The 13,763-nt window shown below is 34.8% G+C and overlaps 1 protein-coding gene across 7 annotated transcripts in view; it reads left to right on the top strand.

Moving 5' to 3' along the window:
* The window catches only part of SCAF8 (SR-related CTD associated factor 8), a 196,032-nt gene that overhangs the window by 45,336 nt on the left and 136,933 nt on the right, over positions 1 to 13,763 (top strand). For all 7 annotated transcript variants that reach the window (XR_014148013.1, XR_014148012.1, XM_006740365.3 and 4 more), the window contains 6 exons: positions 898 to 1,059; positions 2,230 to 2,383; positions 3,251 to 3,381; positions 6,452 to 6,628; positions 8,071 to 8,150; positions 9,873 to 9,990. Coding sequence is in view for 5 of the 7 variants with exons in the window: in XM_006740365.3 (XP_006740428.1) it covers positions 898 to 1,059; positions 2,230 to 2,383; positions 3,251 to 3,381; positions 6,452 to 6,628; positions 8,071 to 8,150; positions 9,873 to 9,990 (822 nt within the window). In the remaining 2 variants the exon portion in view is untranslated. The remainder of the gene's footprint in view (positions 1 to 897; positions 1,060 to 2,229; positions 2,384 to 3,250; positions 3,382 to 6,451; positions 6,629 to 8,070; positions 8,151 to 9,872; positions 9,991 to 13,763) is intronic.

The raw sequence follows: 13,763 nt of genomic DNA on the forward strand, positions 1-13,763 counted from the left end.
GTGGATTGAGGATCCTTTTCTCACTGGTACTTGGGTTTCCAAGGATTTTTCCAGAATGTAATTTATGTGCCATATGTGATTTCCAGGAAATTATTTTGGGTGAGATACTTACCTAATTACACCCCAAAATTGAAGCTGCTTTTTGCAGCCATAATTCCATGTTAATTAATATAAGCTTGGAAAGCAGGTTTTCTTATGCTTCTGGATACGGTGACAAACCAGGAGCAGTTACCTTGATACTAAAAGGATTCTTCATTGTGCTCACCTAACCAGAAGAAAAGCTTGTGGCAAGAAAGGAGGAGACATTTTCCTCAATTTGGGTGGTGGATAAGAAGGTTGAGAACCTTTATCAGTGGAGTAGCTAAAAAATAGGATAGATTACTGGAATCATAATGGTTGTGTCTTATCTTTCTTATAGGTGTGGTATTTGAGAAAACTTTTGAAACTTTGGGCTCCGTGTATTTAGAATGTTATATATAGTGTTCCTTCATTAGTTCAGAAACCCTTTTGTTATATGGATTTCAGATGAAGTCTAATGTATGTTGGCAATACATTCTCTAGAGCTCTTTCCTGAATTTGCTGCTTCCTTCCGTGTGGCTTTTCAAAGTCATTAAACAAAAAATTTTTTTTGTTACAACAGTACCTTATTTATCCTTTTGGCTTTTGCCATTCAAGCCAGTTATGCAGTACTGTTTTGGAACTTATGTGATTGGCAGTTGAACTGGGTGAATGGAGTAGCCAGTGTAGATTAAAATGCCATTCCAGAGACAGATGGTGTGGAATAGTCAATGTCTGAACATTCATTACGTCTACATAAGCGTTGTTTTTGTATTTGTAGAGGATTTATAATGAATGCTACCTTCTCATTCCTTCCCTTCCTATTCTTTTTTCCATCAGTGTAAACCAGAATACAAGGTACCTGGACTTTATGTTATTGACTCCATTGTACGACAATCTCGACATCAGTTTGGTCAAGAAAAGGATGTGTTTGCACCCAGATTTAGTAATAACATCATTAGCACTTTCCAGAATTTATATCGTTGCCCTGGGGATGACAAGGTATGCTGCCTTTTTTTTTTTTAATTAACATACAATGTATTATTTGTTTCAGGGGTACAGGTCTGTGATTCATCAGTCTTAGCAGAGAAAGACAAGTATCATATGATCTCACTGATACGAGGAATTTTTTTTTAAGTCGATACATTACCCTTTGGTCTAATGAGACTCTAGTTTATCTTAACTATGATTTTATGTTACCCTTTACTCCTAGTAATTCTGAATTTGAATATTTAGTTATTACATTCTCCACATTCTGAGATTCTTAGCATCTTAAACAAAAGTGGAGAGATGTAGTTGATTTGGCTATTTTTTAACTTATTGAAGCAATTGGTGTTAAAGAAACTGGCTATAATAAGCTTTTGGAATTACACTGAAAGCTTATTTATTCTCACACACAACTAATTTAATGTTTTGATTATTTGACCTGAACTGATATTTACCTATTTAGTGTCTATGAAAAATGGATTTGCTAAGCCATTAATAGAAAATAACCGCATTTTAAAATTCTTTTATTTTGGTAAAGTTTTATTAGTACTGGAAACCACACTACTAAGTCTTCTAGATCTGAATGAATAAATATTTTGTACCACATAAAAAGAAGGCTTTGGACCCTGAGAGAGAGTAAAAAGGGGTTCTTTATATGTGCTCAGAGGTATTAGAAGTTTACATATTTTGTGATACTGATTTGGAAATTTACATTACTCTTCTGATAGGGTTGGTTGCAATATTAAATTTTTAAAAGGTCATGTTAGATAAAGACTTTGTCTTAAAGTTTATTTGTTTAAAAGGTGAAGTCAAAATCACCTGTAAATACAGCTTTGGTGCTGAGATAAATCCTGATCACCTCAACAGCGTTAATACAGTCTCCAGGCAACCGTAACCATCGATCTCATTAGACTTCACATAGAAGCTGAAACTGAGTTGTCATTCCTGCCTTCTACTAAATGTAGCTTTCATTTACCTTGTACATCTGTCAAAATGAACTTTTTTTTTTCAAGTGTGTTAAGATTAGCAAATCAAAATTACAGAAACATGATTTCAGGGGCGGAAAGTACTACAGAAGTATTTTAATCCATCCTTCCCATCCACTGTTCGAATAGTCTCTGTGAAATGACTGTGCTAAGTTTTGAAAGCAGAAAATCAAAATGTCATTTTTCTTTTTTCCTCCAGAGTAAAATAGTGAGAGTATTAAATTTATGGCAGAAGAATAATGTGTTTAAGAGTGAGATTATTCAGCCTCTTTTGGATATGGCAGCAGGGATTCCTCCCCCAGTTGTCACACCTGTTTTGGCCAGTACTACTGCTGCTATGAGCAACACCCCAGGTATGTTACCTTGATAGAGATTTGTTTTCTAAATATTCTACTTTTTTTTTTTTCAGGTGATTATTCATTTGTAAAGTAACAATTTAACAGTGCAAGAGAACTTATCTAGCATTAAGTAATTGAAATGAAATGTAATTTGAAGGAAAAATAGACTCAGAATTTATATTTGTGTGTAATTCTTTTCTAAAAATTAAAAATCTGAACTTTTTAAATCCCTGGAAGCATAAATACAGTGAACTTTGGGAAATTGTTTTGTCACTTAAGTTTTTTCCTGGTGTAGGCTGTCCATAAATTTGCATGTAAATCAACTTGTAGTGTAGTAGGGGAACTTAATATTTATAAGGAACCCTGAAAAAATTATCTAATGAAGCCAAGAATGCTTTAGTAATAATCTCAAAATCTTGTTTTAGAAAGTATATTTAAAAGACTTTTAAAATTTCTTTTCATAGTTGAGGAATTTACATTTGGTATGTATTTAGTTTTTGTTGTGTGTGTCTGTGTCTGTACATATACACATCCATTTTCAAACAAAAATAGTTTTATATTGAACATACTGTTTTATAATTTTTCAATTATATTTTGAATATTTCCTCATGTCATTGAATTTTCTTCTGTAATAAGATTTATAATCATTTCTAAGTAGTGTAGGCTTCTTTAAAGTAGTAGCTTAATGAGGACAAGTATGGACAGATCCTTTTGGTATTTTTTTTTTTTCAGTCTACCTAATTCTGTAATTAGACAATAAAATAAAAACATTTAAGTGTACATATTTTATAAAAGTGACAAAGCAAATCTCTCTACCTTTCCACGTCTTATTTATTTACTTACGTGTTTATTTGGGTGGGTGTGATGTCTTTTTTTTAAAAGGAACTCCTGTGACACCTGTTACTCCAGCCAATGTGGTCCAAGGTCTACCGGATCCATGGGTATCTCAGATAACAAACACAGATACACTTGCAGCAGTAGCTCAAATCTTACAAAGTCCTCAAGGCCAACAGGTGAGCAGTTTTTTTGTTAAATCAACAATGATTTAGAACTCATTATTCTCCTAATGTATTATTTTATAATGTACCACCTAAAGAGTATGTGTTATTTCTGTAAAAATGAGATCACACTATAGATACTACTCTGTAACTTGCTTGCTTTTTCATTTAGTAAGGCATCATTTTATGCACTGTTTTATACCAAAATACTGACTTAGCACATAGTTTGTGCGAAACATTATTAAGTGCTATTGTTACTCCAGTGACAAGACTAGGGATGTCTTTCTATGTTAGGGGAGACAAATAATAAAAAGTATAAAACTTTATTTAGATAGTGATACATGACTTAACACAGGATAAATTTTTAGAGTGACTGGGTTTGGGGTCAGAATTAGAGAGGGTCGCCCGGAGAAGGTGTTTTTGAGGAAGTGCCATTTGAAGTGAGACTAGAAATGGAGCTACTCATGGTAGGGTTTGAGGATAGCCCATTCTTCGCATCTCCTTTTCTTACCTGTCCTTTAAAACACACGTTAATTGTGATCTGTGCAATAAGTCCCCTACTCCCCCCAAACTCTTTCTCCAAATATTCATGAGGTTTTAGCCACCTGTGAGTTTTTGTTTAAATGTCACTTCAGTAAGGCCTTCAAAAAGTGATTTAAAACAGTACATTCTTTCATCCCCTATGCTCCTTTTTCCTATCACCTACTTTGTTTCTATTACATTATATAATTGATTTATTTTATTTATTCTCTCTTTCCATCAGAATGTATGCTCTACAAGGATGAGAATATTTTTCATCTGTTTTATTCACTGCTGTGTCTCCTGTGTTTAGGCTGTAGCAGATGTTTGGTACATTTTTGTAGAATGAATGAATAGTATATGGAGGCATAACAGTATTGGGTATGCAAGGATCTTTCAGAGTTGAGATGTCTGGAGGGTCAGATGGCCTGTGCATGTAAGTTAATGATGACACAGCTGACTAAGTGTGGACCTGGTTTCAAAAGACGAATGGTGGGCTGAAAAAGAGTTCATATGCTAAACAGTGGGGAATTTTTTCATGTTGAAGTCACTGATCTGAACAGTACTTTAGTGGATGGGAGAGGCGAGAAGCCTAGAGCTAGGAGGTATCTTCATTTTGGTAACAATGATAAAAGAAGGGAAGTAATAAATATGTGAAAATAGTAGGGTTGCAGACTCTCTAAAAGGACAATCTCTGCCTCCCCCCCCAAAAAAAGGACCATTCTAGAGTTTTAAACATGTAAAACCCAATTCAGTTATAGTCTTAGATTAGATCCAGTTTCTCCATTTTGGGGAACAATTGGGAAACTGAATTGGATATTAGATAAAATTATCAGATTACTAATTTTATCTTGTGATAATGATATTTTGAAAATAATTCATAAAGCAAATGTTTTCATTTTAAAAGATACTTATTAAAATAAATACTTGTGGCAGGAGAAGTGATTTTTCTAGAAGAAATAGTGTGAAGAGAGTTAAGAAGACATAGTAATTGATAGAATATTAAGTCAAGAGTAGAAGGAAAAGTAGGATGCTGCACTGGTTGAACCTGACTGAAACAGTAACAGTGCTGTCTGGAAACATACAGATATCAAAAGGAGTAGTTAAAATGTGTAAAGGAGAAAATATGGTATTAACCCCTTTCTCTCTTTTCCCCTCTGCCCCTTCTTCCTCTCCCTCCCTTTTTTCCTCCTTTTCCCCCTCCCTCCATCCTATCTGTTCTGGAGCTTCCTCAGTGCAATAACTAGGCTATCATATATTTTGGTATAATTTTCTTTGCTATCACATTAGTAGTTTGTAGTTACTGTTTATTTGATAGCCAAATGATTCTAGTTTGTTTCTTAATGTAGCTGTTTTAGATAGGCATGAAATTACTTTCATCTTGGATGGCTTTTGTACCTTCTCCCACTATAAGTTGATCTTCACTTAAACAGTACACGTCTTGTTTCTATTCTAAATTGATAATATTCAGATTCAACTCAGAACTTGATTAGGAAAGTACTGATAAGATGTACATAAACATAGGGTTTACTTAACTCTGCAGTATCTTCAGGATCTTACTGTTGTTTCTGCCTTTTTTTTTTTTTTAAAGATTTTATTTAAATTTATTTATTTGACAGAGAGATAGCACAAGTAGGCAGAGCGGCAGGCAGAGGGAGAGGGAGAAGCAGGCTCTCTGCTGAGCAGGGAGCCCGATGCGGGGCTCGATCCCAGCACCCCGGGATCATGACCTGAGCCGAAGGCAGCCGCTTAACCGACTGAGCCACCCAGGCGCCCCTGTTTCTGCTTTTTAAGAGGATGGATGAATAGAGGGAATAGGGATTTGACTTCAACTCTTGTTGGCACTATTCACCTTTAATTTCCTTAGTTTCAGACTGCTCCAAGAGACAAATTTCTTATTTGCTTTCCTACTTCCAGGAAATGTGTTATCTGATGGTAAATCTGAAAGATAGCAAAAGCAGTTGTTGTCAGTGCTTGGTTTTTTTTTTTTTTTTTACGGAGATTAAAGAGTTAATTGAAGAAGGAATGAAAAGCTTAGTGAAGGGGCACCTGGGTGGCTCAGTCAGTTGAGCTTCCAACTCTTGATTTTGGCTCAGGGTCGTGGGATCAAGCCCCATGTGGAACCCCCCCTTCAGGAGCCCCGCTTCAGGTTCCACGCTCAGTGTGCATCCTGCTTGGGATTCTCTCTCCTTCTGCCCCACTCCCTGCTCGCACCCGCATGCTCTAAATAAATAAAGAAATAAGTAAGTAAATAAGTAAATAAAATTTTTAAAAGAAAAGCTTAGTGAAAAAAATCAGTCTGTATGTGATGAGTTCTTTATCTGTCATGGTATGACCACTTTATTTGGCTTAAAGTTCTCTGGCTTTCCAGAAGCAGAACAGATTTATTAAGGACTGTTATATATGGCACACACAACAAAATATATATTTTTTTAATTTCCTTGTTTTGAGTTAGTATCTATTTTCTCTTGATCTCCAACGATGAATCTTACTGACTAAAAGATGGGCATTCTTACAGATAAAACCCAGCATCTCTTCGTAATAATTTTCCTTTTTTCCCCTCCAGCTTCAGCAGTTAATACAGACTTTACAACTACAACAGCAGAAGCCTCAGCCTTCTATCCTGCAGGCCCTGGACGCTGGTCTCGTTGTGCAGTTGCAAGCTCTCACAGCACAGCTCACGGCTGCGGCTGCCGCAGCCAACACCCTGAACCCCTTGGAACAGGGAGTGGCTTTCAACAAGGTAGAAATTAAGTTAGCAGATCTGTTTTATAAGAAGTATTAAAGTCTATATGCTGTCATGTGGATTCTAATTCTGTAAATTATATTTTATTATAGAACTATTATTTACAATATGCAGTGTACTATGTAATATATTATGAATTTTACTAAAGGTTTACAGATTCCTGAAGAAACTTAAGTAACTTTAAAATTCCACTTGAGGGGCGCCTGGGTGGCTCAGTCGTTAAGCGTCTGCCTTCGGCTCAGGTCATGGTCCCAGGGTCCTGGGATCGAGCCCCGCGTCGGGCTCCCTGCTCCGCGGGAAGCCTGCTTCTCCCTCTCCCACTCCCACTGCTTGTGTTCCCTCTCTCACTGCCTCTCTCTGTCAAATAAATAAATAAAATCTTTTAAAAAAAAAAAAAATTCCACTTGAAACATTTAGATTCTCTTAACTAAATAACTGGTCAGTAAAATTGTATATTCACCATTGAGGCAAATACAATTTTCTCAATTTTCTAATTTCTTTTATGGATGTTAACAAATACTTGATGTTCTATGTTCTAAAATTTTAACCTGCTAAAATTATAATTGTTCAAAATGTGAAAGTTCACAGGAAAACTTCTCTAGAGTTGTCATTATACTGTAATATTATGATAAATTGAGGCCTAAGTATAAAGGATAGTGGTTTTAAAGTTGAAAATCTTTCATGTATAATTTATTGTGTGATCACCTCAATGTTCTTATTAATTATGAGAATATTAAAATACCTTGGAAGTGTTATCCATATTATTTTTGTTTCTGCTACTATATTTTTTTAGGAAAATAAATACTGGTATATTATATTACTTTAGACTTTTTTAGCTATCAGCTTAATTTAGTCTGAAAATGTAATAGCTAAACCACATAGGGGGCACCTGGGTGACTCAGTCAGTTAAGCGTCCAACTCTTGATCTCAGCTCAGGTCTTGATCTCAGGATCATGAGTTCAAGCCTTGCATTGGACTCCCTGCTGGGCATGGAGCCTACTTAAAAAAAAAAAAAATAGCTAACCCACATAAAAAACCTTTAAATTGGTCATTTGGGAGACAATAGAGCAGCCTAAGAAGAGAAGTGTACTAGGAATAGATCATTGATTATAGTCCTAGATGTTTTTTAATCAAGCTTTATTACTATCGGCAAGCCACAGTAATTATTTTAAATCCCAATCTTCTCTTCTATAGAGCATTAGTGTTTCTCCTGTGATTTGTTTTGTTATATAAAGCAGTGTATGTCAAAAGTACTTTAAAATATTCACTCAAATTAAATGCTTTATTATAGAATAACAAAATTATGTAAAACATTTATGTATTAATGTGATAGAGGTAAATTGGATGTCATTGACATTCAGAATAGCATTTGTACCTTATTTTTGTGTGAATCACCTTTTAATTTGTCTTTTTCTCCTTTTTTTTCCTTCCCCACTTAGAAGTTGATGGATAGGTTTGATTTTGGGGAAGATTCTGAGCATAGTGAAGAACCCAAAAAGGAAATTTCAGCTTCTCAACTGTAAGAATTGTTGTTTTTCTTTATAACCATAAGTTTTCCCCATTATTATTATAAACATTGGATGGGACATTGCCTTCTGAACTGCCAGGTATACTTTGAATATGTTGGGATATAATTTCAGGCTCTTGAGTTCTAACATTACAGAAAGATGCTAGAGTCGCTGTCTTGTTGCCTCCCTATTTATTTTGGCTCCTTTCTCAGATCTTTGCAAATATTAGGGATATATCAAAATTCTTTATAGGAGAATTGATAGATGTGATATAGTTGTGATATTTTCTATGTCTGTATTAGGCATTATTTTATTCAATTGTAAGAATATTTGAAATAATAGGAAACAAGCTTGCTTCTAGTGTCAGTGGCCACACTTCAAGGAATTCTGCCAAATTCTGGGAGTATATCTGATTCATCAGAAGTAAAGATTGGGATTATAGGGATTCTGTTTTTTTTAAGATATGGATTGTACATTTTTATTTAGATTAGTGATTTTCTTTTCTCAAGCAGTTCTGTGCAGCTCTAGGTTCTTATAGGTTTGAGAAAGGACCAGTGGGGAAGAGGATGTTGGAGAGTTGGGGCGTGGAGGATGGGAGGATGGAGGATGGTGAATGGAGGGAATGCCTCTGGGAATCTTATTTCAAACAGAGTTTATTAATTTTATATATTGGGATAATCTCTTAAAATACATTTATATAATACATAAAAATACATATATCTTTTTGGTAAAGAGATTTTACTTGAAAAATTAATATTTCAGATTATGAATTACACAGTTAGAGGAGAAACATTTGAGATCTAGTAGATCAATGTCCTGAACAATGTAAGAATCTTTAATGGTTCTGATAGGATATTTTTATAATGTTTTAATGCTTTCTATGATGAGAAGTTAAATAATCTTTATTACTGAATCCTGTTTGATTTACTTTATACACACTGATCCGTTTTGCATTCTGAAGCAAGGAAACAAATTTGCTCCATTATCTTTTGAGACATAGCCTTTCAATATTTGAAGTTAGGTATCATTCTTCCCCTTAGGTTTATTTGCTCCAGATGAAGTACACTTTTTTTCAACTGTTTCAAGACTTCTCACCATCCTGATTGCCCCTTTTGGGATGCCCTCTTTTTTGTTCATGTCTTACCTTGTGGCACCCAGAATTCCAGGTGTATTCCAGGTGTGAATTTCCCAGAGTATAGTTAAATTATTATTTCCTCTTATCTAAGTACTGTTTCTGTTAACATACCTAATAATGTGAATGCTTTTCTAAAGAAAGCAGATTAGTTTTGTAAAGTTTATGGTCAATTACAATTGTAGATTTCACATGTACTGATTGATAGACCATTTCTCCCGCTATCTTATAGTTAGAGAAGGAGTTAAAGTGACAATGTTTAAATACTTTTAACTGTTTTTATATGTTTCATTGAAATTTTCTTAAAGTACTCTAATGTAAAAAATACTAATTTATATGTATTTAATAGTGTGAGATCATAATAACAGATCTTCCATCAAAGTATCTTTAACATGTTATCCATCTATTGAAAGACTGTTGGAGAGTATCTTTCTATTTTAACATATTAATGTTCTGAGGTATTCCATTTTCTGTTAATATTTCAAAAGTAAACATTGTAGTAGAGTATGTTTCATTTAATTGGCATGGGGGAGGTTGAAAAATCAGTTATTTTTGTATTTTCACTGGGTTTTAAAATGTTTCTACTTGTTTTTCCTTCTAGTTCTCATGTTTCAGAATCTGTGAACAATTCCATTTTTCATCAGATAGCTGAACAGCTACAGCAGCAAAACCTTGAACATCTCAGACAGCAACTCCTAGAACAGCAACAGCCTCAAAAGGTTTATAACTCCATCTTGTGGTCTTTAGAGTTACTGCTATCTACATTTATAAAGTGGTGTTTCTCAAGCATGGTGATTTTTCTTCAGTTTTATTGCTAGGAAGATCAGCCTTTTCAGAACGTTTATAGTCTTTTCTGTTATCAGAATGTGTTCTAGATATATACATGTGCTTGGTATACAAGCAGTGGAGAACAGAAGCCAGAGGTGGTGTTTCAGTATTACAACTTAAAACTTCATGTGCTGTTCTCCACCCAGTTCCCTATCAAGCAAGGTCATGATGATTTTGCTTTGGTTGATCGTGATCAACAAAATAGATTGCTGCCTTTAATTAGGCTATTACTGTGTGGCAGGAAGTTTATGAGGCATGATTACATTTAATGCTATGAGATAGCATTTTGACTTCCATTGTACCTTAGTGAAATTAAACATCCATTGCAAAACTATATAGTAATATCATGTATCATTAGTCTTGAGACACCATTATTTTATGTACAGCTAAGAATTTTTAATCACTTCAAAAGTACAACATCCTATGGAATTAAAAGAACCTTAATAAATTACAGGGATGATAATATGTGAAGAAGGATCATACCTTAGAACTGATAAAATACGTCAAGTTGCAAAGGCAGGGTTAATCCATTACAAAGCCTGTTTTTGCTCCATGTGAGAAACACTTATAGATATAAACTGTTTAGAATATGAGTGTTTTTAAATTCCCCCCAATCACACTTCTTCCTAATAGCAAAACTTTTTGGCACTAAAATAATACTACAAACGTTTTTGAAGTATGAGCAATGTGTTGTTAGACAAATGATATATATGCAGAGATGAACAAAAAAGCATCTGGCCTCAAGTAATCTCTCCTCTAATGGAACATGTACATCTGTATGAACATAGGGCAGGATTCTAGGTTCTGTAATAGAGGTACAAGTGAAGGACAGTTGGAAATAAAGAAGAGAGAAGAGTTACTTTAGTTTAAAGGGATAACAAACCTTGGACACTGCTGGGGTCTGAACTTGTCCTTTTAAATCAAATAGTAAACATAAAATGGATATTAATGGTATTTGCTAGGTTGGGACGTATACCTGGAATTATGAGAATGGAATTCTAGACCTTGTTTTGAAGGAATAATTCTGATAGAAGTGGTTGGAGTAGGTGTAGTATTTTATGTCAGGCAGATATATCTGCCTGAGAATTCAGGAACTTTAAAGATAGAGCACAATGTAGAACATTTGGATGTTGTTTAAAGAAGAACACAGTTGTAAATCAATGAAAAGAAACAGGTTGTCAGTAATGTAATAAAAAAGGTCACAGAGCTGTTACAAAGGCAAGGGGCAGTCGTGATGGAAAAGTTTATCCAAACATCAGATTTGTCCATCTATAAATGTAGTTTTGATTGTCTTAGTTCCAGTTTCCTTTCAGAAGGTTCAGAAGGAGCAGTAAAATCAAGGTAGTACTCTTAAAATTAACACCAAATTATTGAAGTGAAAATTCCTAGAAACTTGAGAGAACGTTATTCTTTTTCTTCTCTTTTAAAGTTATTTAAATTAGCCAACATATAGTACATCATTAGTTTCAGATGCAGAGTTCAGTAATTCATCAGTTACAAACAACACCCAGTGCTCATCACATCACGTGCCCTCCTTAATGCCTGTCACCCAGTTACCCCATCCCCCCACCCACCTCCCCTCCAGCAGCCCTCAGTTTCTTTCCCATAATTGAGTCTCTCGTGGTTTGTCTCCCTGTCTGATTTCTTCCCATTCCGTTTCCCAGGGTTATTCTGTCTTAAGAATCTCACCAACCAAAAGAAAAATAGAGCTCTGGGCTTAGTTAATACATTATCTCCAGAATTTTAAAGGATACAGTAATTAGATCCTTTTGAAAGAATTAGATATTGTTAAAAGCTTTTGTTGTTCAGAAATGAGTGTTGAAGAAAGGGAGTGGTGAAAGAAAAGCAACTTTTCTAATACATCAGGTAGATGTGTTCAAAACCTATGACAAATTTCAAATTGGAAAGTATATCAGCAGGGTAACCATTAAATTTAATAAATTGTGTAATTGGCTCTACGAAACCAGTTGCTTTCATATGATGAAGATAGGCTGAAATATGCAGAAAAATGAAGCATTTTTGTTTCCCAGTAAGCTCATTGTGGCCGCCTAAAAGTTCTTACGGTGTCTTAGAGAAAGGAAACGGATTTCTGGTGCTACCCTACTCATTACAGTCCTGACCACACCTGCATGTGAGTTCATATCTAGTATCCCTAACAACAGAAAACCACTGAAAACAGAGCACTTCCAAGAAGTGGCTGAATTGTGAAGGGAGTAATAGTCATGTTGGATGGAGAATGATTGCCGTTGTCTGAAGTAAGTTCTAGTTCATGATAGTGGTGATTGTTTTATCAGGATATTCAAAAGATGTCAGGAAAGCTATAGCTCAAGATGAAATACTGATAATAAAAATGGTAAGACTGATAAAAAGGGCTTTTAAAAGAATGTTAGGAATACAAAGGTTATGGAAGATTCAGCCACTTAATAATGAGGAGCTATCATATGTAACTTACTTTGATTCAGTTTTTTTTTTATATAGGAAAATATAATGGAAAGAGTAGAATTGAACATGATAAAACCTAAGATGGGTGATAATATTAAGAGCCCTGAGTTGCTTTAAGTGATTTGATGTCTCGGCTCACATCAATTGCATTTCATGGTACTGCAGTTGTAGGATTATAGCATAGCATGTGTGGATTTCAGTAAGGCTTTTGACAAAGTCTTTCCTGTCACTTACACAGAAAAAAGTGGAGGAACATGGATCTATAACTGATCAAAATGTGACAGTGTGTTAATCCAGCTTCAAAAGAAGTATCTGCTAGTTGCTGTTATCCTTGTCTTCTATTTTTTCAGTATTGATGCTTTACATGAGGACATCACTGAAGAAACTAGAAGTGTATACCAGAACGTATACTAAGGATGTATACCAGTATATCAAAAAAGCAGTCATTTGCCACCTGGGCCCAGTGGATCCTTTTAAAATATATTTGAAGTCCTCTCACAGATAGTTTAGAGAAGTGAAACTAAAAGGGATAGGGGAAAATACTTTATGAGCAATTTTAATATAACAATTGAAATGTAGCAAACCTTTTTGTGTCAATTAAATTCAAATATCGCATGTTCTTTCTTTTTTTTTTAAGATTTTATTTATTTATTTGACAGAGAGACAGCGAGAGCAGGAACACAAGCAGGGGGAGTGGGAGAGGGAGAAGCAGGCTTCCTGCGGAGCAGAGAGCCCGATGTAGGGCTCGATCCCAGGACCCTGGGACCATGACCTGAGCCGAAGGCAGACGCTTAACGACTGAGCCACCCAGGCACCCCAAATATCACATGTTCTTTTAGCAAAATAGAACAGTCTAGGTTCTTGTTGCAAAATACTGTAAGATAAATATTAACTGAATAAGTGGATGAAAAGACCCTCTTTTTGTCCTTAGAGACACATTTTTCTGCCATCAGTTTTGGAGTTTGAGAAATACATTTAGGATATGGTCATCTGAAAACTCAGTCTGATATTTCACTTAGATATTAAACTTCAACATCATTAGAGTCTAGAATGATGCTCTTTCTTTGTATTCATGTTCTGTTTTGTTTAATAATTATGAAATATATTCCTGTCAGTTTTCTTCTCTTTGCCATTATGTACAGAAATGAAAAAATCTAAATATTCAGCTATGTTCTAAGTAAAGCTTAAAAGCAGACTACAAAGATAGTGTCTCCAATCTCAT

This window comes from Leptonychotes weddellii, chromosome 8 (genome assembly GCF_054177405.1).
Source record: "Leptonychotes weddellii isolate Sample4059 chromosome 8, ASM5417740v2, whole genome shotgun sequence".
Taxonomy (NCBI): domain Eukaryota; kingdom Metazoa; phylum Chordata; class Mammalia; order Carnivora; family Phocidae; genus Leptonychotes; species Leptonychotes weddellii.